The following is a 27,844-nucleotide window of genomic DNA, read 5'->3' on the forward strand; positions in this document are numbered from 1 at the left end:
TTTCTACCTACTAGCTCTGTTGGAATACTCCAATATAACACTGTGCCTATATCTTCTACATGTGACGACTATCTGTGCGAAATTTAAATACACACACACACAATCAGGATAATACTTTATACTAATGAAACAAGATGATCACTAAAAGATGGTCTGTTAAAATCACCAGGTATGTTTATGCCTATGTGATGGCACTACCAGACATTACAGAGGTAAGGATGTCTGATGGGTCTGGAGTCAGCAGCATAATTCTACATTATCAGCTTATTGCCCTGCACAACAATCCTGTAAACTTTGTGCGTATTGATCACACATTTTTTGGTAAAGGTCACACAGAAATTGAAAATATATATTCATTCGAAGCTAGAGATGAAAAGAAAGTATGTCCCACTGTACTTCCTGAAGGATGATTCAAAATGTTCAAAAATACTGGAAGAAGATTCCTATGAAATTTGATGAATAATATTGCAGTTTGTGAGGACAAGAGTTGTGTAATGCATTGTCTGAATCAGACATTGAACAGGGCTGACACAGAATTACATTTTTTACTTACAGCTTAACTGATAACTGAATTTTTGTTTGCCATCTCTCTTGCCTTCTCTGTCTATAAACAGTTTTTGTATGTCCATCCTTCTGGTTGGAGGGATTTCAGCCATTCACTTATGTAATAAAATGGAACACCTAGTCTTAATCATGATGTTATTTTTTTATATGGTTACGTGTTTTGGTGCTTCCAATTTAACACGATTCATCACTTGCCACCATTCATGAACTTAGTTTCGCAGACTACCTGCAGTCGATGATTGGAGACACAACTTCGTTGTTATAGGTAGTCTGTGAAAACCAGTTCATAGACACTGGCGATTGATGAATCATGTATACAATTGGAGTTAACACCCTCAGTGTTAGTTAAGACCAGAAGATGGTGCACTGAAGCACCGAAACTGGTAGCCATATAATAGATAACATTGTGAGGATGGCTGTAGGTGCTCCATTTTATTACTTTCTATAAAAGGTACTTTGAAGCCATAAGACTTAAACTGGCACAGCCAGCAGATTTCATTTACCTGTAGTACCAATGTGAAAATCCAATGTTTCTAATTCCAGAAAAATGTATGTTAAATGGTTATCAATACCATATCTTAACATTTGTAAATGTGGTAAGAATAAATAATATGTAGGACAATTCTTTAAAATATCATAGTTGGTTTTTAAAACTATGTAGAATGCTTTATCACCTATGTCTCAAAAGCTACTGAAATGTACACTCATTGTTTTGAAGAAACTAACATGATTAATGCATTCAGTGGTGATTTGATTCATTGTAACACATTTACTATCAGGAACAGGAGTGTGAATTTAGCATTGACACTGAGACATTAAACTGCAATATTCCTTCGTTTTTAGCAACATTAAGCCGTCACATTCAAAGACTACAATGCATGAAGTAGAGTGTAGGTGCCTCTTGTCCTATTTCCAAGAGCCACACATTTCCACAGACTGAAGGAAGTTACAAGTGCTCAGAACTTCAGGAACAGGAAACTAAATGGCCAACAATCACATCCTACAAGAATGAGATAAATAGTGTAGCTTGAACTGAGTATCCTTTTACTTACTACAACAAAGCTTCTGTATTGTCAATATAGATCCAGTTACTGCTCATGAGTAATAACTTATCATATGAAAATGATGGAATTCTTAAATAATTCTTGCCTCTTTGGGTTCCAAGGAGAAATCACACACACACACACACACACACACACACACACACACACACACACACACACACACAATAACTTCTCTGTCATCACTGTGAGCTGCCTGTTGGTCTTTTATATTTAAAAATTACATATTAAACACCTCCACACAATTAGTTACGACACCCAGCTCCTGTTGATGACTGTGTAGGAAGCTGCCAAAAGCTGAAGTTCTCTTTGTGCCCTGACATTGGAAAACTTTGTTTTAGAATGTTGTCCCAAAAGAAATTTTGTTTACTGGGAAATTATGTTTCAATATAGTATACGGTCATACAAATACAAGTGTTTCAAAGTTTTGTATTTGATAACAGCACATATCACAGACATTTATCTTCCACACATTATGGACAAAAGTATTGCATAATTTTGTTTCATCTTAGGGTTGTCATGGGAGAGAAGTGGTAAGTGACCTATACTTGTAGGGACATGACATAAAAAAGTTGTGCATGTCAAATAGTATTTTATTTCATTCTGAATGATGGTATAGCTACTTACACCATCACTGGATAATGCTGTGGGCACTCACAGCGATGCCTGTTTCTAAAGGGAGTGAACAATACACATGTAAAAATAGACCAACAAGTATATAAAATCAATTATTTTAGAGGTGATTACTAACAAAATAATGTGAATGAGCGGTGGATAAGTGAGAATAGATCAATAAGTAAACATTAGGTGTTTAGATGTTTATTTATTAGCCTTTCAGCATGTTTATCATGCAATTAGCTTTGTCAATTGTAATTATACATGTACATTTACCTTTTAGTTAAATACACATGGTTTGAAACTGCAATTTTTACTTAAATATAGTTTTTTAAAACATTTCCAAACTGATGATTCTCATTACATAGTTTGCATTACATATCATTATCCACGTAAATATATCATCACTTCCTTTATATATTAAATGCATATTAATTACATGAGTACACACGTTATTCTAGTTTCACATTATGTTATTTGGTGTATCTTCATTTTACATGAATGAAAAATTATGTTATGATTATACAGAATGATACTCTTATTTACTAGTAATTACGGTTGCCTCCCTCATTATGCATGTCCTTCCAGTTATTTTGGAAGTACTGTAAATGCAGGCTACTTGAGCCATGGAAGTTAACTTCAGCCCAAAACAGAAAAATGTTGTTTGGTTCTCTGTGCACTCTCAACAACAGTATAGATGTAGTTTACTGCTTCGCTGGTAGGCGGCAGCACTAAGCAGACCATAGCGTGAGTCTAGGTGGTTCAGGAAGTTGCTACTAGAAGCAGCACTGGTTATGCTACCTAGACACGTGTTTGTTGTTTATTTCACTCTGCAAACTTTCGTCTGTAGAGATATCACGAATAGCCTAAAACTGGCGGTAAGTGCATGTATTTCATATTTAGTTTATCATCAAAGCCAAATGAGGGCAGTTCATGTCCTGCATAACTCATTAATTGTATAATATGTGGTTAAGTACAACTGGTACATGTTACCTGCAAATACAGGTTACTTGAGCCCATTTCTTGCTGTTCTGTATATTAATAAGTTTGGGCTCAAGTTGCCCAGAAGAATTAAGGTTCCGCACTGGAAATCCTAATTTTGTGGTTTTCTTCTTTCAGGATTATCTGACGCAATGTCTTGTAAATATATAAGACTACCTGGAAACCGGACATACACTGACTTTACTCCCGAAAAGTTGGAAGAATGCCTGGAAGCTGTATGAAGGAGGAGGATAACACAGTGAGAAGCAGAGAGTTTTTATAATATTTGCAGAGCCAATATCTGGAGGAAACTAAAAAAATCAACATACAGGGAAACCGGGCCACCCGAGAGTTTTTACGGATTAAGAGGAGCTAATGTTTGCTACCCACCTCCACATGCTGTGTGACTTTGGGTTTCCTTGCGATGAACTTTGTTTTAGATTTGCCATAAAAGCTTCCTTAGGTTGAGAGGAATGTACCATTGGTTGTTTTAAGAATAATTTGCCTGGAAGAGATTGGGTTAAGTCCTTCCTACATAGGCATCCCAGTGTTTCAGTTTGATTTGCAGCTAACATAAAAAGAACAAGAGCGGCTGTCAATGAAAAGATCATAAGTGAATACATTCAAAATGCGGGAAAACTGCTCAAGGATAACCGTAAGGTTAACTTGAGCCCAAATAAAATAGAAAAATAAAAATATTTACTACATCACAAACAATACATACTGCACGTTAAAGTATCCATAATAAATGATAGTTTAATGACATAATGTGAGCATGGCGGTGAAAAAAAATCCGTTGTCCCCATTTTTAAATATAACGTCAGAAGTTTCGAAATCTGGGCTCAAGTAGCCCAAGTTTACCATATGCCATATTTTTAAACCATATTGCTAATACTACCTTAAATTTACTTAAGTGTGAGAACTTTTACTGAATGTGGCAAATATTATACATGTCCAGACTTACATATTTGTGATAAATAATATACATACATACATACATAATTTACATATGTATTTGTGATACATAATATCAGTGACAGTGACATCCTGGAGTATGGTATATAGAGCCTGCAGTTGTCACACACACACACACACACACACACACACACACACACACACACACACACACACAGTAAATTTCTATAAATTTTCTTTGACATATATTAAGCAGTTATACATACAAAGACTTAGGGGGACCATTATATTGAGTTGACTGAAAAGTTTCTTACAGGGTTCTCTAAGGCCTAATCCTTGAATACATCTGACTGCTTTTTTTCTGCCATCTGAAAATGCATTTTGTACCTGGCCAATTCAGAGGAGAAACAAAATATTGTAAACGATTACAATAAGAATAGGAATGATTACTATTATTGTTATTGCTGCTGCTGTTATTATTGCTGTTAATTTTGTGCTCTGCATTATTCACACAATATAATTAAATATTCCATAATTGGTTGACAGTATTACAATCGTCACATAGGGCAACTGAGCACACACACTTAACATTTTGTGGATATTACAAAAAATATGAATGTTTAGGTACCACATTTAGAACAAAACGTTAACTCTTTGCAAAATGCTGTTTTTCTCCATAAAGCTGACACCAAATATGAAACTGAAGAACTGTAGCTGCTGATACTTTGGGGCCAGGCAGATGGGTCCTGATAGCACCACTAGCTTCCTCTTCGCAAGGAAGCTGCAGTGCCTTGTTGAGTGTCAAATACACACTGCTCTGTGATGAGAAGTACAGACGGCAGATGCAAACCAGCAACATCAAGATGAAAAGGATCAACTTGGGAATCCAAGAAGTCTGAAATGGCCGGTACATCTAGGAACAGAGTGCCTGCTGGCTGCATATCAAACAGAAAAAAATCTGACAGAGGACTCAAGGGCAGCTTGTGCCTCACCAATGCTCATACACAGCAGATTGCTCTGATCACTGCACTAGCCCCTGGACCAACCCAATTGTTGAAACAGTTCCATCATTGCACCAGCCCCACGGTCAAACCAATTCCATCGTTGCACCAGCCCCACGGTCAAACCAATTCCATCGTTGCACCAGCCCCACGGTCAAACCAATTCCATCGTTGCACCAGCCCCACGGTTACATCGAGCAGCATATGTCCTTCAGCACAGGTCCTTGATGGCTAGAGAAGTTGTGAAGTGATGCTGAGTGCTACCACATATATCCATTCTGTTCTCATTGCCATCAGAGGCTCGTTCAGTGGTACCTAGTACTGCAGCGTATTCTTGCAGTAATGGTAGTGTGAAGTGCTGTCCACCAGGGCCATGACATCTTCTAGTAATGACGTCTTCATGGTAGTGCGCCAGCACAGCTCCTGTATATGCATTCCAGACCTCGACCCTCATATTGTCTCCCTAACGGACACAGATTGGCAAAACATCTTCCATTGCCCCACTTCAGTTTCAATGCACACAGTTCCTGTTGACACTTCTGCAACAGACTCCAGTGTTACTGCCCAGTGAAGTCACTCTTAGTCTCTTGGAATACACACTACTTTCAGTAGTACCAGCAGTAGAACAGGTTGACGGTGCTTGAGATGGAATCTTGGTGGTTGCTCACATTGGTTGATGTGACTACTCTTGCTGATAGGATAAATGTAATGGTGTTCAGTTTCTTTGACCATTATGCTGACTCCACTCAAAAATGTGTGTTCAGGTATGCAGGGGTAATTTTGAGAACATGAACAGCACAATATTGTTAAACCAACAACAACAACAACAACAACAACAACAACAACAACAACAACTGTTTCAAAGATAAGCTTAAATGGAAACAATATACATTACAACAGAGACAATAATAATATGAAAATTTCACTGTTCATGTAGAAATTACTTAAACAGGAAACATTACCTCAAACTTGACTGTCACTAAGCATGTATAGAACAACAGTATGAGAACTAGTAACAACAGGCTGTTCAGATCAAAACTGGTATGTATATACAAGCTAGACATATGATGTTTAAAGTGTCCTTACAAATAAATAAGGCAGTTTCTTAAAAATTTGGACTTATGGTATGTGGTAAACTAATAACCCTTGCAATACTAATGTGTGTAAAGACTTTACAAAATTTTAAAGGTATTATTGATTGTTGTAATTACTATTTGTAACACTGAATACAAATCGTATATATACTTCCACAACTGCAGAATTATTATTAGCAATGAAACATAGATAATGACCTCAACAGTCATGAATGAGCTTACCACAAAGTTTACATGGAATCAACAAGACAAAGGATGATAACCCCAAAAATGCCAAAGGATTGTCTGGGGAAAATGAACATGACATCATTAAGTGTTATGTAACAAAGGAGTTACACACCTACAGACACAACTACGCTATTTTACTGTGATGTTCTGATTACCATTTGTAAGCACATCCATACATATGCATAAGATTTAAGCAAATAACACTGAATCTAACAAAGATAGCAGTTACACCATCAAGTACCAGTACAGCACTTTTACTTTTAGAAGTGTCTATAGCAGAAATATCTATTTGCGGAAGTCAGTATACAGTAAGAAAGGAAAGAGAGTTTTTAAACATGACTTGTATTTTTAGTTACCTTGCTTGTAATTTTAGATGAAATTTTCACATACTTTGTGCAAAAATTATTTTGAACACCAGTGTATACTTTGAATTCTGCTGACATCTACGTGATTGCATAGCAAACACATGCTTACACAACAAAATGTATGAACAGGTTATGATATAACAAGAATAAACTACTTATGTTGCCAGAAGACTTTCAACATTAAAAGAATAATGATTCTATCAACGAAACAAGAAACTTTCAAATAGCTATAATTTTTGTAAGCACTCTAATTGTAGATTTGGATAGTGATGGCTACTATATTTAGGACATAGATCTTCATGTCATTTGCAGTTTACAGTAAATCATCAATTTTTTAAGAACATCCAAGAAATTTCAGTTAATTTCATTGGCACAATATTTGAGCAGTGTACAATTTGAGCAGTGTACAATTTCTTCAAATTATAAAGTTTCAAAGAAGCATCTTTGACAAAAAATACATGCACAACAAGTGTCACTCACCAACCTATTTGTACAGGGGAAATTTCGACAGGTAGAAGTTCATTTATAGTTGAGCAGTCTATTTAAATCTATATATAGCATAGGCTTTAGATAATCTTTTTCATGACATTCATTTTCATTTATTGAACAATATGTTTACTGATCTTTAGCAGTGCCCTTTCCCAAGTAATACCAACAATGACACAGTTTGGACACTTACACAACATCAAATTAGCATCATTCATGATCATGAAACAAGAGCAAGACTAAACTTACATTCACTGAGAGTAAACAGACAAAAACCACAAAACAGCATTATTTACAATGGAAAAAAAAATCTCTATTACAATGACATGGCTGATATAATTCTGTAAATGATCTTTGAATGAATGAACAATTAACTACTATTTTTTGCACATTAGTGCCATGATAATTTTGACTATGAACATAAAATTATACATAACACTGCGAAACTTAACATAATTCACAGCACCAAAGCCACCAGCACGTTTTTAAAAATCAGGAATATACAAGATTATTTGTGAGAATTTCCCCAGTTATTATCTTGTTTAGACTAGCAGAAACTGTAATATCATACCATATGAACACATTGGTGCTTTTAGATTAAAAATTTAATTAAATCTGTAGTTGCCATTCCTACGGAACAGACATACTGTTTTAAACATTAAAGATAACTCACAGGTGTCATATACAACTAACAAAGGCAAGAAAATGGACCTCCTGTAACAGTGGTTCCCAATCTGCAATCCCTTCAAGTGTAACATCAAATTTTCTGAGGGGTAAATACGAGAAGGGTTTGACCGTTTCAGTTGTGGAACTATAATTTTTAAAAAGATAATACTGATTATACAAGGTATCAATAATTACTTTTTCTCAATCACTAACACTAGTGTGACACTACACAAGTACACACATACTTTATGATTTCTAATATACATTTATGACTGTAAAAATGAGACATATGGGCCTATGCATAACAAACGCTAGATATATGATTAAAATGTCTTCTCCAAGTTATGCAACAAACTGGAAATTGCTTCATTACTCACTTCGAAACACGTAAGTGAATTAATCGGCAGCATGATACAACAGTAACTACATAAGGGCTATTTCAGTGGTGTGTATAGTACTATTATTACAGTGGCCAAACACAAAACATTAACACCATGAAATCTTTCAGGCTATGTCCATGCATAAGTAAAGAGTTCAACAATCAAGTGATTTACAATCAAGTGATTTACAATCAAGTGATTTACAATCAAGTGATTTACAATCAAGTGATTTACAATCAAGTGATTTACAATCAAGTGATTTACAATCAAGTGATTTACAATCAAGTGATTTACAATCAAGTGATTTACAATCAAGTGATTTACAATCAAGTGATTTACAATCAAGTGATTTACAATCAAGTGATTTACAATCAAGTGATTTACAATCAAGTGATTTACAATCAAGTGATTTACAATCAAGTGATTTACAATCAAGTGATTTACAATCAAGTGATTTACAATCAAGTGATTTACAATCAAGTGATTTACAATCAAGTGATTTACAATCAAGTGATTTACAATCAAGTGATTTACAATCAAGTGATTTACAATCAAGTGATTTACAATCAAGTGATTTACAAACAGTAAGTAAAGTGCACACATTTTAACTTGGTTGATCTGAAATGCGGTTGTAAGTTAAGCAATTGCTGCTAGGGAGAGGAGCGATGAAGAGGAAGCGTGTTTTCTAACAAGTCCCCACCCTCACTGTAGATTATTAGCTTTCTTACCTGAGAAGGAGTTGTAGTAGCAGTCACAATGCACCAGCAAAAAGCTTCATTCATTCATTCATTCATTGTATAACCCCACACCCCCAATCAGGCACCTTCCTGGGTGGTGGATAGGGGAAAGCCTCCTAGATATAGGTGGTACTGAGGAAATGAAATACCAGGGCAGACCAAAAACTGACAAACACCACAAACCCACTGGCATCTGGGATCCGGCGGCCACTGGTCAGCGTCTGTTCCTCTTGTTAAGATGGCTGCACTTAAGTCTTCAACTCGAAAATCGAGTGGTACACATGTGATCTCAGTCGAGATCACCACAAACCTAAAATTCAACTTGAAAGCATGATGGAAAAGATGATCATTGAAGCACTTCCCCCAGGCACCAGTTGATAGACTGGACTCACCTGATCATCGAATTCCTGGGGATGAGGGACACCATGCAGGAAAGAATAGGAGCTCCTAAAAAACTCCTAACTCTCTCAAGAGTGAATGTAAGAATTTTATTAGCGCAATTAATGTGAACACACTTACCAAAACAGACAAATTAAAAGATCTCACCAAAATCATGGAAAAATTTGACATGAAAATCACCGCACTCCAAGAGACCAGATTTACTGACAAAGGACACTTCAACACACAGAAATTCAGAATCTACAAGGGCAAACCTGCCAAAAGAGCCTAAAGGGCAAACCTGCCGAAAAAGTTAGAGACAAACTACCACTCCTGGGAACCACATTCACCGTACACAACTCAGCACACGACTGACTTCACTTCTCCCAATGAAAGACTCTTATTACTGTCAGTAAAATCATCTAATAAAGCTCTCACACTAATCAATGTTCATGCCCTTACAAATCAACATTGATCCTGAAGCTGTGGATAATTTCTGGGAAACTCTGGAAGATAAAAACAATAAAATACCAAGGCATTATATGAAATTCCTATTGGATAATTTTAACGCACAGATGGGAAAATAAAAAACAAAATACAACACACAAATGTACCAACGAGAACAGTGAGAAACAAATTAACTTATGCAGGAACTTTGGACTTAAAGTTATGAGCACCCAAATTCAAAAACCTACACACAAGCTAATCACGTCGTAATTGCCCAATCTGAGGCAGGGTGAATACCAAATTTATCACGTTTTGATTTCCAAGGTAAATATGAAAGAAATTCTAAAAATCAGACCTTGCAAAGGCACTTTTGAATCAGACCATCATCTCTACAAATAAAGACAAATTTTCAACCCAATAGAAGTAAAAAATATCCACCCAAAAACATGAAGCCAGATCCAGAATACCTGAAACTGAACAAAGCACAAATCATCAAACAAATCAATCAATCAGGAAAAATCAACAGACTGGAAGAAACTAACAAGGAAAATTCAGGAAGCCATGAAACTAGGAAGACCCCCTCGCACCATAAAACACCACTGGTGGAACAGTGTCAGCGATCAAGCAATAGACAACCAAATAAAAGCCTGGAAAAAATTCAACAGCTACAAAACCGAGGAAAACTGAGACAACTTTCTTAGAACTCTAAAACAGACCGCAAAGGTGATTCGAAAAGAAAAATGAGGATATGATAACAATAGACTCCACAAAATCCAACAGGATTCAAACAAAAATAATACAAGAAAGTTCTACAAGTCATTTAAAGAAAACCTACAGGGATACCAAGCACCCGGTCTGTGCTTCAAAAGACCCGAACTGCTCATTGGAAATGAACTCTAGGAAGAACTACAAAATATTAGCCCAGTATTTCTGCTCCCTTCTTAACTGCGAACCATGACAGAAGGAAACTTGACTTCACACCCCCAGTACTCACACATCCAGACTCGCAGATCTCAGAAATTATGGCAATAATGAAGCAGCTCAAGAACAACAAAGCACAAGGAGAAGATGGGATTATTGCAGAACTCTGGACACTGAATGATCCTACACTGATACAGAAACTTCATCACCTTATCTCTAACATATGGGAGACTGAGGAAATACCAGAAGACTGGTAATGCACTCTGATCCACCCATTACATAAAAAAGGATGACAAGACTGACAACTACAGAGGAATCTCCCTGCTCCCAGTGGTGAACAAAATCCTCTCCAAAGCACTTCTAAAAATAATCAAACCCCAGGCAAATCCACTACTTGGTGAATACCATGCCGGCTTCAGAAAAGGGTGATCATGTGCGGAACAGATCTGGAGCCTAAAGACAACACTACAAATGAGAAAATACAGTAATTACATTCATCGATTACAGAAAAGCTTATAACTCAATAGACTGTGAAACCCTCTTTAAAATCATGGAGGAATTCATAATCGACTGAAAGACCTGGAAAATCATAGAACAGACACTTACAAGAACAACTCCCAAAATGAAATTCATGGGCGAGATATCAGAACCCTTGGAAATTAGAATGGGTGAACGGCAGGGGCACGGACTATACCTGACTCTTTTCAGTACTGTTCTAGAACAGAACAGAGAATGGGAACCTCATGTGAAAGGTGTCCAAATTGGTATCAGAAAAGAAAACCGTACTAGGGTAAAATACTCTGCCTTCGCAGACAATATTGCGATTATCACAAACAACAGGACAGAAGAAATTCATGCAGTTGAAAAACTAAATGAAACTGCACAGAAAACTGGATTGTAAATTTCATATGGAAAAACCAGTATATGGAATGACAGCCAGAAAATAAATCCCCGTCAATCACAAAACACAGTAACATCACACAAGTCAGCCACTTTAAATATCTTGGAGAAACTGTACAGTCATCAGGGTTAAACAGAATTGCTAATGAACAAAGGACCAGCAAGTTGCAAAAGGCATATAAATTAACATGGGCCTACTACAACAAGAAATGCATTTTAGCAGATGCAAAATTGTGGACATTACAAAACTGTGATTCTTCCAGAAGCAACATACACAGCTGAAACCATGGTAATTGGCGGTCACTCCAAATTTATGGGAATAGAAAAACAGGAACAATAACTCCTTAGGAAGATTTATGGAGCAATCAACGAAAATGGCATTTGAATGAAGAGACTTCAGAACAAACTCCATCGAAAGACCAAGACAATAACTGAAGAAATCAGGGAATGCTGAGCAAAGTTCTACACAGACACCTACAGGATGGAGAACACTCGAATAGCAAAGAAACTACTCAAAATCATAACAACGAGTAAATGCAACATGGAGTGGCTAAAGGAGGTCCGGAGGGACATGCAACAGATCAACATAGAAAATATCTAAGACCACAACGAGCGACTGAGTAAAATCATGAATGTGAAGTTCGAGCAAAGAACAATGCAACAACCTGGTAAAAAGTGGACAGATGAATGAAAGAGAGAATATTCTGAGAGGATGAAGAGTTTTTGGAAGAGGAAGAGGGAAACCAGCGAAAAAATTGTGAATTAAATTCCTTCTCTCTCTCTCTCTCTCTCTCTCTCTCTCTCTCTTTCTCTTTAAAACAATTTGTCATTTAGTCTTTAAATCATAAGCTCACTCTTATAAATAAAGTATTTTTCTGTTGTTAACAAATGTCATCTTACAGTGAGAGATCTCTTTGCATAGCGGATAGTTTTAGCATAGTAACCAAAAACATTACATGTAAAGTACTTGTCTGAGGCCGCGATTGACATGATGAATACTGAAAAGTGTTCATGCGTCACAATGGCTATTTAGAAAATGTATCATTTTAACACCAACATTTTATGCATCATCCAGAAACAGTATAAGGACCAAAAAAAATATGAAACACCGTCCACTAAAATAGATGTAAGTACATGCAACTCTCATTTTATATCTTACCAAATGCAGCCACATCAGCATGTTTTTGCTTTCTACACAACACATAAAGGGGCAGTATGCAGTGCAGGAGCAGAAGGCATGCTGCTGTTGAATACATTACTGTAATTTTAAAGAAATAGCCAACTGAAGTTAAGCACAATTGTCTAAATACGATAAAGGCATTCCAATGAAGTTTTAAATGTTTTGGCAGAGTACTTGTGGCTGTTTGCGATCCTTAATGGCCATGCTGTTCAAAAAGTCAAGCAGGGATAAAACAACAATAAAATTATATAATTAGCAGACAACAGCCTTCTGATCAACATTACATATGTACAAAAAAATTAAAAAGAAATATGCAGGCTACAGAGCCAGTATGAAGTGTTAGCACAAAAAACTGACCAGTACGATGAACATAGTTGTCATGAAGGGCCAAACTCTGGACACACTAACTCACAATTCATAGTGCAATTCATCACATGTCCCATGACTGTCTACACATTGCAAATAATAATGTTGTAAGGTAATTATCACACACTATAAATGATTTCTTTGACAAATTGCACACCAACCTTTACAAATATTAGGCATGTTAATGAAACAGAAAAATCTCAGTTCTATATATTCATTCCAAAGGCTGCAACACACATCTCCTGGAACAGATATAACTCCACACTAATATTATAAATGTGAAAATAATTAACCGTTACATTTTCTGCTGAAACCCTTTCGATAAAATTTGATATGGAGGTATCTTAAGCCCCATGGAAGAACACTGGCTGCTTTGGGAAGTCTCTAGCACAAGAAATTACATGAAGCATGAAAAAATATTCTTTGAAAAAGCAATTTACTCTTTGCTTTCAGAATATCATATTAATGAAAATGCTTTTATTGGTTGATATATTCTACCTAACACAATGCAGTGTAATGAATACAATGCTTACACAGTATTCAATGAGTGTAGTCCATCATTTTAATATTATTAAATATGAAAGTAACTGTGTCTATTACATTTTCATGACTAAACCACTGAACTGACTTGGATGAAGTTTTGTATAGAGAGAGTTTGAACCATGAGGAAGAATATACGCTACTTTACGGGGAAAAATAAAAAAAAATAAAATAATATCTGACCCTTAAGAGGATGAAGTTGGGAACAGAACATTTTTCATGTCAGTGAACACAAACAATGTTAAAAATTATTAACTTTGTTGCATAATGTACACATTGTATACTGCATAGCTACTTCAACAACACAATGCATAGATGCACACACTCCCGCCCACATCACACTGCACGCATTGCACAGCAGCAATGCTGCACAGACCACATCATGCATTGGGGTAGGGCAGTTGGAAGTGCAGAGGGCACAAGAAGACCTACATCTACCTAAACAGGCAGGCACGTAAGGGCAGTTTAACAGCTAGTACATCTAAGAAATCCAACCCTAAATGTATGCTAAGTGAGAAAGTTTCACCAGTAACAGCTGATTCTAATGATCTTTTAGACTTCTTACACAGTCACAGATTTTTAGTATTGCATTCAACACAACTCACTAATACAATTTTTCCATGTTTGTTAAAGTGACTAAAAACCTTTTTCTTCATCAAATTCATAATGTTTTGCAACTCTCAATTATTTTGACACAAGCTAAACTTGTAGAACTTGAGTAAGGCAGATGGGTTTTGTGAAGTATATGGTTTTACATTATTTGATATTACAAGTTCTCAAATGGGTCCTACAAATAATTTAATTAAAAAATTGAGAACATTGAGAGACTGTGGCCCAGAGTCAAGTATCTACTGTTCAAAGCATGAAATTATGTACTTAGCAGAAGAAACCAATAGCACAACTCCATCTAAATATAACAAATCTGAGAAACTTTTCAATAACAATAGTTTTATTATTCCCAAAGAAAGAGGGAGTCTAACCAGACAACTATTAATTCTAAAGTCATTTCAGTGAGTAACAGCTTTTACCTAGATGCTACTTTTGACTGATAACTGATGTTCATTTATGCAGCGATAGCTGAAATTTGTCATAATGAATTTCAGTGGATTAAAAAAAAAAAAAAAAAAAAAAAAAAAAAACTGCATGAAAAAAAAGGAGCAAGTGACAAGCAAGAGGAATTACTTTTTCAAGAAAAGAATTGCAGATATGAAGAATGAATATAAGACACACAATATTTTTCAGAAGTAAATGTGTACCTAGTCATTATCAAATAAAGTAAAGCTGTTAGCAATTATTTGAAGATAGAGATTCAAATTTTGTTAACACTGTATAGGTATGTTTAACTGTAGGGCAGAAAATATTGTAAAGCCACTCACATCAGGAGTGGTTCATACCCCCTCCCCTTCCCCCCCCCCCCCCCCCTCTCTCTCTCTCTCTCTCTCTCTCTCTCTCTCTCATCTCCGACCAGAGGAGCCATCTTTGGAGACTGAAGTTTTACTTCCAAAGATGTATCATGCAATCACACAATCAGAGATGACATATGAGGGAGTAGTTTCATATATTGCCCATGCCCTCTCAGCCCTGAAGTTTTAAGTAAGAAGTGTTCTTTGTTATCCAATGCTGCAAACCTAGGTGAAACAACTGGGTACTCTAGAGATTTTAGACAAATCAAGACAATGTGAGCCTGAACAGACCTGTTTGCAGCATGAACTATTGCCCATTATAGAGGATGTGAAGGAAGTCTGCCGCCTTTAAAAGTGGGTTCTAGCTGCTCTGCGCAGCAACCCCTAATGAGTGGGGGGCTACAAGTCCCTGGTCCCACATTGCAGTCCTCTTTGTAAAAAGGAGAGAGAGAGAGAGAGAGAGAGAGAGAGAGAGAGAGAGAGAGAGAGAGAAAAGAAACTCACCAGCTGTTGCAAGCTGAGCCAGGTGCACCAAAATTCTTTAAGAATCTGTTGCTCTTACATCACTCCCTTTTAACCTGCTGTGCAGACAGGCAGAGAGGGTTCTGAAAGGAATCTGGTTTCAGTAATTAAAACAGAAGTCACATCATTTGAAGGTGTGGTCCCTGTAACACATTCAACTATTAGAAATAGACAAAATACTGAAACAATATGTGTGTACCATTTTAAGCACAAACTAAGAAATGTGTGGTCATGTTTTCTTAAAAACTTCATTAGCTTTTTAAGTAACACAGTATTTTCCAATGCCTTCTGCAGAAATAAAAGCTAACTGTTTAGTAACTATTCAAGACGTTGAATGAAAACTTAGCGTCTGTTCCAAACTTAAAATTTCAGACAGTATGTTGTATCTTTGTAATTTATGTGAGTATAAATGATTTTACTTAAGGGGAAGATCACAGACAGAGTTTTATCCATTAGTGTCCTGGATACCTAGTTATTAGTATATTTTATAATAATAAAAGTTAGCTCTTCATTTCAGATGGCCTGACAATGTTCCAAAATGCATAAGAGTACAGTGGGTATCAAATGGGGGAAGGGCACAAGAAAAACACTGAAACTGCCATAAAGTTCATCCAAAAGGGAAAAAGGAGGTGTCAAAGCACTTTAACGTCAAGAAACATACACTGCATTTCTTAAGATGAAAAATCAAATGGTCAGGCTGTATGGTGAATTTATATTCACCAAAAAGACCGAAGAAGGTGTTCAAGGAGAAGGGAAGCAGTTGCTTCTCCACTATTTGACAGTAGCAGTTGATACACACTAAACCCTTACAGTCACATAGGGTGTTTGGCTTATGACCTTTGCAAAGGCCAATTATTAAGTTATGTACAGGGCGTTTCAAAAAGAAAGAGCAGATTTCAAACATTTATTTCTCAAAAACTACAAATGATAGAAACACAATTCAAACGTTTCTTGTCAGAGAAAGGTTCAAAGTTTTTCAATGGTCCGCGCAGAAGTTCCATGCAAATCCGCAGTGGCGCTGGCGTTTGTTTGTAGGAAAATGGCGACGACACCACAGGAACGATCATTTTGTGTGCTGCAATTTGCAAAGTTAGAGTCCATTGTTGGTGTGCAACGTGCATTCCGCCGTCAATTCAACAAACAGCCGCCTCGTCATAAGCAAATTTATGAGTGGCATCACAGATTCGTAGAAGATGGTTGCATCTGCAAGCGAAAAAGCACGGGTCGTCCACGCACATCGGATGAAAATGTCGAGCGTGTCCGTGCAGCTTACGAAAGGAGCCCTAGAAAATCCACGGCACGGGCAAGTCACGAACTAAACATGTCTAAAACAACGGTATGGCGCGTTCTGAGTAACCGTCTGCACATGAAGCCGTACAAACTGCAGTTATTGCAAGCATTGCGTCCTGACGACCACAACAAAAGGTTCGAATTTTCAACTGCAATTCTACAGGACATGGAAGAGGACAATTTTGCCGAACGATTAATTTTTTCAGATGAATCAACGTTTCACATTTCTGGTAAAGTTAATCGGCATAACGTACGAATTTGGGCGAGTGAAACTCCGAGGGACGTTATTCAACATGAAAGAGACTCACCAAAGGTTAACGTCTTTTGTGCAATTTCGGTAAACAAAGTTTATGGACCTTTCTTTTTCATGGAGAAAACTATCACAGGAACCATTTACCTGGACATGTTAGAAAACTGGCTATTTCCTCAACTTCAGGAAGATTCAAATCACTTCATCTTCATGCAAGATGGCGCCCCACCACACTTCTCTGAACCTGTACGACGGTACCTAAATAACACCATTCCAGGACGGTGGATTGGAAGAGCAGGAGCACAAGATCAATGTCATCGTCTGTGGCCTCCCAGGTCACCAGACCTTACTCCCTGCGATTTTTATTTGTGGGGGTACATAAAGGACTGTGTTTATGTCCCACCTATGCCCGCTACTCTTCAAGAGGTACGACATCGAATTGTTGCGGCCGTGAATTCGGTAACTAAAGACCAGTTGCGTCGTGTGTGGCAAGAAATGAGATACCGGTTTGATATTTGTCGTGTAACAAATGGTGCTCATATTGAGGTACAGTTTTGATATTTGTTGTGTAACATTTGGTACTCATATTGAGTGAAGGACCGTTGGAATTGTGTTTCTATCATTTGTAGTTTTTGAGAAATAAATGTTTGAAATCTGCTCTTTCTTTTTGAAACGCCCTGTATACAACTTGGATTGTTAACACAAATGCGAGAAAGTCATGGCTGAAAAATTTCTACAAAAAACCTTCAGCTGACCCTTCCGAAGCCTCAGGAAACACGTTTACGTAGGGTACAGCATTCAACAGAACTATAGCAGCTACTTCTAATCACGCAGCCCACAACAGACTGGGTAATGTGCCATACACCAAGCAAGTTTGATTCCACAGCATTAACTACACATGTCAACAATTTTAAAAACTGATATGGTATACACCACATTAAACTTTCAAAGTATGACAGATGATGGCAAATTGTAGAAAGTAGCTGCAGCATAGTAAAGATTTTCACAGCTTTTTGGTAGTCTAAATAGTCTTATCAAAGCTGTGCAGCTTAATCCAAAAGATATTTATGATACAACTAAACAATCATTTATACAATGCAATTTTATTTAAAAAATCTGTAAAATATGTTTAAAGTTACATTAAAAAGATTTATTGTTGTTCAATTACTGCAGAATAGAGTAAACAGAGTTGATACAAACAACCACAGTCTTCAACAAACTTTGTCGCTAGTAGTAGCATTGTAGCTTTTCTGATCAGCCAGTCAACGAGATCGAACTCTACTTTTGAAATGATACAGCAAAACTATCACAGTCTTTTACAATAATTTTGAAAATTTTCTTTTTCCCTTACCAGTATCTGGAACATCCAATGTTCTAGATTCACTTTAGGGAAAACTGGTACTATTCACCCTTCATAAACACAGCAGTGACATCCAGTCCATGGTACACTTTGCTGTATACCCAAAAGCAACGTGGCATCCGTGAAATACGAGTATCTCTGCCCAACATGCTCCGAATGCTGCAGTTTGACATCCAACTCAAGTTAAAGGCCTGCCACACACTAGCACTAGATTGTAGCAGTATGTTGCCAGATTGCTATGGCTGCATTAATTGTGGGTCGTAGTCATATGGAGGACCTTAAACACGATGAGGGAGACTATGACAATGTTAGCTCTTACATTTACAGAGGTGTAACAAAAATTTAGTGACACAGATGTGTGTACTGCTTTCTGTGAGTTTCAGTCATAGTTCTACTTGTTGGTTCAACAATGGCAACAAGAAGTCGCCAAGAACAGCACAGTTTGTTAAAATCCATACACTCATTCTACAACTGTAAAATTTTCCAGGGTCTGATTTCAGTTCTGAGAGGAAAGACTTAATGTCTGTCTTCTGATTGGGTGAACCCAATGCTTCCTTCCATTTGAGTCCAGCATTTGCAAAAACTGCCATAAAGCAATAGCTACGCTGACTTCCTCGTCACACATGTTAGTTGCGCCACTGCTGGAGGAGAACAATACAAACAGTATTATGTACTGTTGCTTGAAACAAAATATTACCTCCCGCACACTGGAGCAGCAAAGAAGCAAAACGCTTGCAGCAACATTTCGTCAAGTGCCATGTGCCAAGCCTAAAGGCAACTGAAGACACCCAACATGACAAAAACAACACAGCGAACAGCAGCATCGCGCCGGAGAAGAAAGTAGCGTGTATGCTAATCACTTTACAGCTAGTGAGAGGAAGTTAGTATTGGTAACCATATGGATTTTTAAGCACATTGTTAAATTGTTTTGTCATAATTTCTTTAATAACAAAATGGGCACTTATCGAGTTTAGAGGGATAAAATTTTCGAAAATACTACTTCGCACTTTTTGATCAGTTAGACTACGTTGATCTGGAAGATTAATTTTCATCCCCGATAAAAACTTAATACATAGAGAGAAAAAAAATTTTTTAATGAAAAATTTCTCTCATTTTTTGACCGGACCACGAATATATTACTTGCAAACATCATTCAAGCTAAATCGGGGCACATCAAAGCACTCTGATAAAATCGCCTCATTCGGTTGACACTAAAGTCAAACAACAGTGTAGTTAAGTGTTAGTTCGGTGTGTGTTATGTGCGTTTGTTCTACTTACTCGTAATGACTAGAACTTTCCCTGATTTGACCGAATTTCGCATAGTAAATTTGTTCGAAGTTTGCCGTGATAGTGGTTGAGCTACTGAATGGGCTTTCGGTCATGATTTGCTGAAACATGGGAGATTCCGTGAAGATGGACAATGCCTTGGCGGTGCGAATAAAATGTTCTTAGAACGTAAGAAATCTGCCGACGGTTGTATTTGGTGCTGCTCCGTAAAACGCATTTGCAGGAAGTTTCCAATTCGCAAAGATTCTTTTTACGAGTAGTCATCCGTCTATCGAATGTATTATCAAAATGGCTTACTTCTGGAGCTTCGAACTCGATAAACAGGAATTTTTGATGCGTGAACTGCAAATCTCTACTAATACGGCTGTGGATTGGAAACAGTTCCGCAGAGACATTTGCCACGAGTATTTCGTGCAAGAGCCGATTGTTTTAGGCGGTCAAGAGCGTACAGTTGAGATCGATGAATGCTGTTTTGTTCGTCGAAAATACAATCGAGGTGAAAAGGTTAAGGAACAGTGAGTATTCGGCGGATACGACACTAAGACCAGAGAAAGCTTCCTCGTTCCTGTAGTTCGAAGAGATGCTGTAACTTTGCTGCCGATTCTACAACAATATGTGTGGCCTGGGCCCACTATTGTTTCCGATTTGTGGGGAGCGTATAACAGTACAGAATCTAGGTTATCAGCATTTGATTGTTAATCATTCCATGCATTTCGTTGATCCAATTACTCACGCAACTACTAATCATGTTGCCAGCGTATGGCAGAAACCAAAACAGAAAAACAAGCGCATCTTTGGTACTCATCGCAATATGCTGTCCAATTATTTGGCCGAATTTCTATGGCGGCAACGCTTTGGATCAAACCCATTTCACAATTTGATTCATCACATCAGGTGCGTTTATCTGAATGCTGCAATTTTAGCTTGCTGCAATTAAACCTGAATGATATATACGCATTGTTATATTTCGATTGCATGAGAATATGTTTTATTGTTTCGATCATTATGTTGTATTGTTACATTTTGATTAAATGACAATATGTTCTTTTACTGTTTCAAAACTGATGAAAAATAGGTCATATTCGTGATCAGCATAGTTAAATTGACGATAATCGGTAAAAAAATCAAAGATTTCATGGGTGTCCCCTAAACTCGATAAGTGCCACAAAATGTTGGTGAAAGCGAAACGTGTTATAATCTTAGAAGTAGATAGGCGGTGCAGCCTCAGGGTAATGAAATTGGGAGAAGCAAGCCGATTACAGGGCATGCCAGGCGAAATTAGTAATGTAAGTGAAGAGCATATTAATAAAGAGCAGTAATGGAGAATGTACAGGAAAAATTAGATTCAATGGTAGATGAGGAAAGTGTACAAAATCAAATAGATGATAGCTATTTGCCAGAATCATCTAATGTAGAAACTGAAGTTTTCCAAGAAAACAGTTTCTGATAGTAACAATAGTGAAATTGGAGAGGTGCATTCTGATGTAGATTGCATGAATGTAAATGATAAGTCCTCTGTGGTTCGTCCGTTTTTTCGGTCGCGACTAAAAAGCCCATGGAAACAATGCTAAATTTTCCTCATTACTGCGTTTCCTCTATATTACAATTTCCTCCATATAACGCTCATATTTTTGGAACCCTGGTCAATTATTTACCGCTTTATAACGTTTAAGTGATGTAGACGCATCGTTTTCCATTCTGTGGATTGCAGTTTGCACCGGCTCGGAAAGCCCGCGCTCAGCCAACACCTAACATACACAAATTACCTAGTCTTGACTTGTGGCCAAGTGCTGTCAGAGCTTAAACCTAACAGACATTTTTACTTCAGCTGTTCTAACAGTCCCTGTTTAAAAAAATCATCTGTAGAGTACAAAAGGAGTTACCTACGAAGAAGCTTTTCAACCTGTGCTTCATCTTAAATCAAGTTTTTAATGGTTGCTGGTAATTTATTGAAAATGTGTATTCCTGAATATTGGACCAAGGTAAGTGATTTTAGGTCCTTATGTAGATTGTTCTTATTCCTAGTATTGGTACTATGTACTGAGCTATTGGTTGGAAGTAGAGACATATTGTTTGCAACAAATTGCATTAAGGAATAAATATACTGAGAAGCAGTGGTTAGAATACCCAGTTCTTTGAGTAGATTTATACATTATGTTCTTGAATTTACACCACAAATGAGTCTTATTTCACGCTTTTGCATTGGTTAAATGAGCGTTTGTAATTAAACTTTTCACTGTGACAATATCTCCAGTATCTATGCGATCGCTGATGAGCCATTCATGCCGCAGTGAATTACATTTTTGTCCCAGTAATAAACTTATGATCACTACAATAATTTCGTTATCCTGTCTGTTAACTGTTACGAAGTATCTCTGTTAGTGTCATTTACTGACTAATGGATCTAGGTTTCTGTAGCGACGTTTCTCTTAATAAGTCAGTCAGATTTTGCATACGATTTTAAACAGAACAGAAGGAGGTCAAACTGTTGTAGATTGCGCGCGCGATACCATACAAGGGCGGCACAATTTCTCTGTAAAGGGCAAATTTAACGATCAGTGAATTTGTTATGGTTTCACGAAAGAAATACACGTTCATCGGCTCTAGCGCACAGGCTGTCTTCCAGCGGCAGAGGGGGTTAGCCTAGCGCTGATGACGTCATAGTTCCGCCGTGAGGCCTGTGTATCAGAAGAGGTTGGCTCAGCACTTATTCCACTATGTCTCCTAACTGTGTTGAAGACCGGGAAGTAGATGTGTTCGAGAGGTTAATGCGTTCATCGCTGAAAGGTGTATGTATTGACAGACAAGGCGACATCCATGGATTTTGCGAGACATAAGAGGATGTTGCCCAACTTCTGAGCAACGTGCACGTCCATGGCTACGCATACTAAGAAGTAATGCGTATTATCGCCAGCCCCCTTCAGGTGCTGCTAAACGTAAGTGAAAATGTTCCTAATTCGTTTTGTGTACAGATGTAACATAATTACATAATTGTTACATACGTGTATTACAGTTACATCCTTTGGCTTCGTTAAAAATTAATGTAATTAGTTATTTGTAGTAAATAACGTCGTTCGTAAATCAGATTTGTACATTTCTCGAGTTAAACATGTCTTGCATAATTTCATTTTGTGAACACATTATTACACTTTTCATTCTCGCACTACGTACTGTTCAATCGGGTAAATCAATCTTAGTAGGATGGGGAAGACAGCAAGCCATGTAGCACACACGAAACAATCGCCAAATAACATTAATGGCTATGCAGCTAAGATATAAATTTGCTTATGGGAATGGATAACTAAGAATGAAATTTCGAAAAGGGCGACCATTGCCAAAAACTATAGAATTTGTTACTGTAGTGTGGACGAAACAAGCAGTTTTCTCCATATACATCAGAAATGAGAAATGTGGGAGAAAAAAAAAAGACCACGCACACATTAACAGAATGCAGTGAACAAAAGGCATGTGGGAAGAAGAAATTAAAGAACTTGATTTTGGAAACATTTAAGGCATGTAGGGATTAAAATGTAGTTCAAGTGTAGATATGATACTTTTTTTAATTGAGTATTTGCAACAGCATCAACACACGAAACGCCAATCTTCCTGCCTCTACTCTGGCAAGATTTTTTTATAGTGTATCCTAAACCTCACTGACTACAGGCGACTCTGTATTGTACATCTATTGATCATTTGGTACATTGTTCCTGTACAGTTAAAACAGCTAAATTTACAAACTATCTACCCATTAGTGAGTGAAAATACTGCAACTAAGTACTGACATCACTTCCATGCTGTTTGCTTCAGTGGTCAAAGACAACTACTTGTATCCAGATATCCATTCGTGTATGAATAAACTGATCTTGATTGTACTAGTTCATGACCTGTTGTGACACGGTAATTGGTTTTTGCACTAAATTCTGTTGGTTTTTCATGAAGCTATCATTCATATTTTACATAGGCCTGCTATATAAGTTTCCATAGACATCAGTGGCCTACCCCATATATGTGCAGTGACATCATTGTGGATTTAATTAAAATTCTGTTTTTACCAGACGAGACAGGCTTCTACTACAGCCACACAAAAGGCAACATACCGATACAGTTTTTTGGCCCTGTTTTCTGTGTTGAAAGCCTAGTAAAAAGAGTGTACTCTTGGCCCGTTATATCATGAAAAGGAGACACCTGTTGCAGATCATCTGGTAAGTAAAATAAAGATCTAAGTAGCAATTATATATATTTTCAATCAAAAAGGAATAGTTACAGGGACAAAGGTGGACCATGTTCCCCCCCCCCCAAAAAAAAAAAAAGAAAGAAAAAAAAAAGAAAAAAAAAGAAAGAGAGAGAGAGGAGAAAAGTTATCATGGACACACAAAAGAAAGGCTGTCCAGCAACATTGGACGTTAAGTGTGTCAGAGTATTCCCCGATTATGTGATAAAAAAGTGAGTATCCAACTGAATAACGTGTGTAGATATACAGTATAAGCCTGATTAGATCATTAGCCTGATAAGTTATATGTATGTCATTTGGCTAGCTCTTGTATATAAATATTTTTAATTCATTGATAAATTTGTATTTAATTAAAGGTTACTGAGAAACTGACACGAGACGGAGTCGACACGGGCACCAAAAAGTTATCTGCAGTATTATGTGGCTGCCTCCCAAGCAAGCCGCCATTATCATGGCATTGAATGTGTGAAAACAATTCGCGCGCGCGCTCGCGCTCGCACACACACACACACACACACACACACACACACACACACACACACCTTTGCTTTCAAAAAAGATCAGGGATATAGTTACAAAGGGGACCAACTCAGTTAGGATTATTAAGTTAGAACTGGAAAGATTTGTGGAAAGCAATTTCACTGGGGAAAACAGACGAGATCGGATGAACATAATGTTTTACCGAACAGATAGTACAATTTATAGCCATATGTATCGGGCTCTGATTTGAAGAAAACTGTAATGGACCAAGATGCATTAAGGAATCAAATTAATGGGTGGAGAAAAGAATCTAAGGATGAGAGATTTTTTTTCAGACCGTTTACAGATGACAATGGAAAAGTGCAGCCATTGCTTTTTTGTTACCAGCACAAGTGGCAAAGGGAACTTTTGAAAAAGTATGGTAGGGTATGTTTGCTTGATGCAACATACAAGACAACGAAGTATGACATTCCATTATTTTTCTTGGTAGTGAAAGCTAACGTATGCTATTTAGTAGTTGGGATATTCTTCATTCAAGTAGAAAACATTACATTAATTAAAGAGGCTCTAGAAATTTTCAAGGCACGGAACCCAGATTGGAATCCAGTTTCATGGGTTACAGATTTCCCTGAGCCTGAGATACGAGCAATTGAAGGAACATTTCCAATGTCAAGGATTTATCTTTCGTTTATTTCATCGAAAGCAAGCCTGGCAACGGTGGCTTAGCAAAAAGAACAATTTAGACGTACCGGGAGATAGTGAGCAAATTCTGAAGCTGTGCGAAGTAATTGCTGAGTCACCATATGAAGAACAATTGTTGACTGCAAAACAAAACCTTCAACCTCATGAATTATTAACTAGAAATTCTGGTGCACTTTATTTTAATAAGCAATAGCTTTCAGTATCGAAAAGGTGGGTGAAGGCCTACGAGGACAAGGAGAATTTCTTTGCCAATATAACTACTACTAATGGTGTTGAATCACTAAATAAAAGAGTGAAACATTTTTTCTTAGACATTCAGCGGATAAAACATTGACAGGTGGTGTTAAAGTTTTAATAAATGATTTCCTCCCTGGCCTGTTCAAAAAATATTGTCTGAGGAATTCAGCTGTTAAATCTTACAGCAGAGAGATTCCTCATTTTTTACATAACAAGTCACACGAATTTGTGAATCACGTAATGAAAAGATATTCTTCTGCGCAAATTGAACTTACCAAAAGCTCAGTGAGTGATATGGGTGAGGGATTATTTTGTGTAGAAAGTGCTGAGGCCAACGATTGTTACTATGTGGTGAATTTTACAAAGCCTAATTGCACATGTGAAGACTTCCAAAGGTGGAAATATCCATGCAAACATTTCTGCGCAATTTTCATTTATTACCCTGGCTGGGACTTTCATAAGTTGAATGACAGTTACAAGAACAGCCATTTAATTTGTCTCGACGAGACCTTTGGGTTTGGCTCAAGTAGCAGTTGGTCTGAACCTGCCAGCCCTGTATTACGAAGTTTAGAGGATACCAGCAGTGAGGAGGCAGTAAACCGAGGCAGTGACAACATCAGAGGAGCAAGGTGCACGGGGATTAGCAACACACGTCATAAACCTGACCTACAACTGTAAAAACAGAAAAGCAATTGTTAGAACGCTGAACAGATTTCGAGAATGTGTGGACGATTTAACATCGTCAAACCCACAAGCTGGTGGTCTTCCATTATCAGGATCATAAAAGCGGTGTGTGTGTGTGTGTGTGTGTGTGTGGTTTGGTTGGAGGGGGGGGGGATTATATTTGCTCATTAGGGGGGTAGTCTCGTAATCACACTGTAAGAAAATTGATGGAAGGTGTAAGATACATGCTTTGCTTGAAAAGCTGCAACCTGAAGTATCCTACCTCTCAGCTGAAGCAAATTTAGCTCCAAGAATATGTAAATGAAAATAAATTTATTGTGCGTACATTTTCTAAAACTAATGTACTATAACTATAATCATTGAAAGAACTACTTACTTGCATTGATGCCCATACCAATCACCCTGGACTAAAAGAGGAACATAAATAAAATACAAAATACAGCTCAGCCCCATGAATCAGATGTAGACGCATAGTTTTACGTTCTGTGGATCGCAGTTTGCACCGGCTCGCAAAGCCCGTGCTCAGCATGTTTCATATGTCAGCGGCAGAACCCGGTCACGTGACGTGTGACGCACATTCTGCTTGCGACCTTTTTGGCGCCATTTCAGTCGATGCTTTGTATTCGTGGTAGTGATGGGCTACACTGCGATATCCCAATATCAGTGATTTCTGTGAATGCTACTTTTTAGTATCTTTTATTCTGAACTGTGATTTGTCGCAGTTGCGGAATCCAGGTCGTGCATCCCTCCGCACTACCACCGCGACTTCCGTGACTCCTGCGATTTCTGTGACTTACCACCGTATGAAAAAGTTACATTTGTCCACAAAAAATTGCATCTCAACGAAAGTGTCATTACTAAGTATGTTTTACATTTGTTCTTCCGTTGGCTTTAATTTTGTATTAAAGAAACAACTGGGAAAATATTAACCCTTTCCGGCCAAGTGGTTTCAGTCTGAAACCACGTTTTTACTTTGCCTGCTTTTGTGATCCAGAGGTTCAGTCTTGAAACCACCACCCCACGTTGATTGCTGGTGACATCTAGCGTCAGCGCCAGCTACTTGTTGCAGTAGCGAAGTGATTGTTGTCGGGTAAAAGCATTATCTGTACAGTGCTGCGCGGAGTACACGTGCTTTCGACACAGCCTTTACATAAAATTGTTTTGTGACGTATATACAGCAGACAATTTCAGGTAATTGATTATTCTTATGCTACATTTTATGATATTTGGAAGATATTTTTATTGATAATCATAAAGTTTAGTTTTCTCACGAATATGTAGGTGGTTTCAGAATGAAACCACTGGGACATGACCTTCAAACGGTAAATTCTTTTATTCTTTACAGCGTGTCATTATGGATAAGAGACCACCATCAAGAGAAGATCAGCAATTCAGAGCTTGTGACCTTACCACAAATATGCTAATGGACATACTTGCTGAAATTCCAAGTGATACTGAGGCGGCTGCTTCGGATACTGGAAGAGAATCACGCGAAATTGATGAACTTCGACTTCTTTTACCTGATGAGAGCGTAGTTGAATTTGAAGAGGATGTGAATGAAGGGGTGTGCTGA

General features: G+C 37.5%; 1 protein-coding gene across 1 annotated transcript; it reads left to right on the forward strand.

Moving 5' to 3' along the window:
- The first annotated feature begins 218 nt into the window (after positions 1–218).
- Positions 219–27,844, forward strand: LOC124722740 (heat shock protein DDB_G0288861-like). The gene is made up of 4 exons (XM_047247881.1): positions 219–380; positions 5,902–5,993; positions 8,538–8,940; positions 27,617–27,844. Exons 1-4 carry the CDS (start codon positions 219–221, stop codon positions 27,842–27,844), a joined length of 885 nt encoding a protein of 294 aa, XP_047103837.1.

This window comes from Schistocerca piceifrons, chromosome X (assembly GCF_021461385.2).
Source record: "Schistocerca piceifrons isolate TAMUIC-IGC-003096 chromosome X, iqSchPice1.1, whole genome shotgun sequence".
Lineage (NCBI taxonomy): Eukaryota > Metazoa > Arthropoda > Insecta > Orthoptera > Acrididae > Schistocerca > Schistocerca piceifrons.

Bases quoted from the DNA above. Each gene is read 5' to 3' on its own strand.
- LOC124722740 (XM_047247881.1), top strand. From the start codon at position 219: ATGTCTGATGGGTCTGGAGTCAGCAGCATAATTCTACATTATCAGCTT. The intron at 381-5,901 runs GTATGTCCCACT...ATGTGTGTTCAG, and splicing joins AAGCTAGAGATGAAAAGAAA to GTATGCAGGGGTAATTTTGA. The intron at 8,941-27,616 runs GTAAGTAAAGTG...TATTCTTTACAG, and splicing joins AATCAAGTGATTTACAAACA to CGTGTCATTATGGATAAGAG.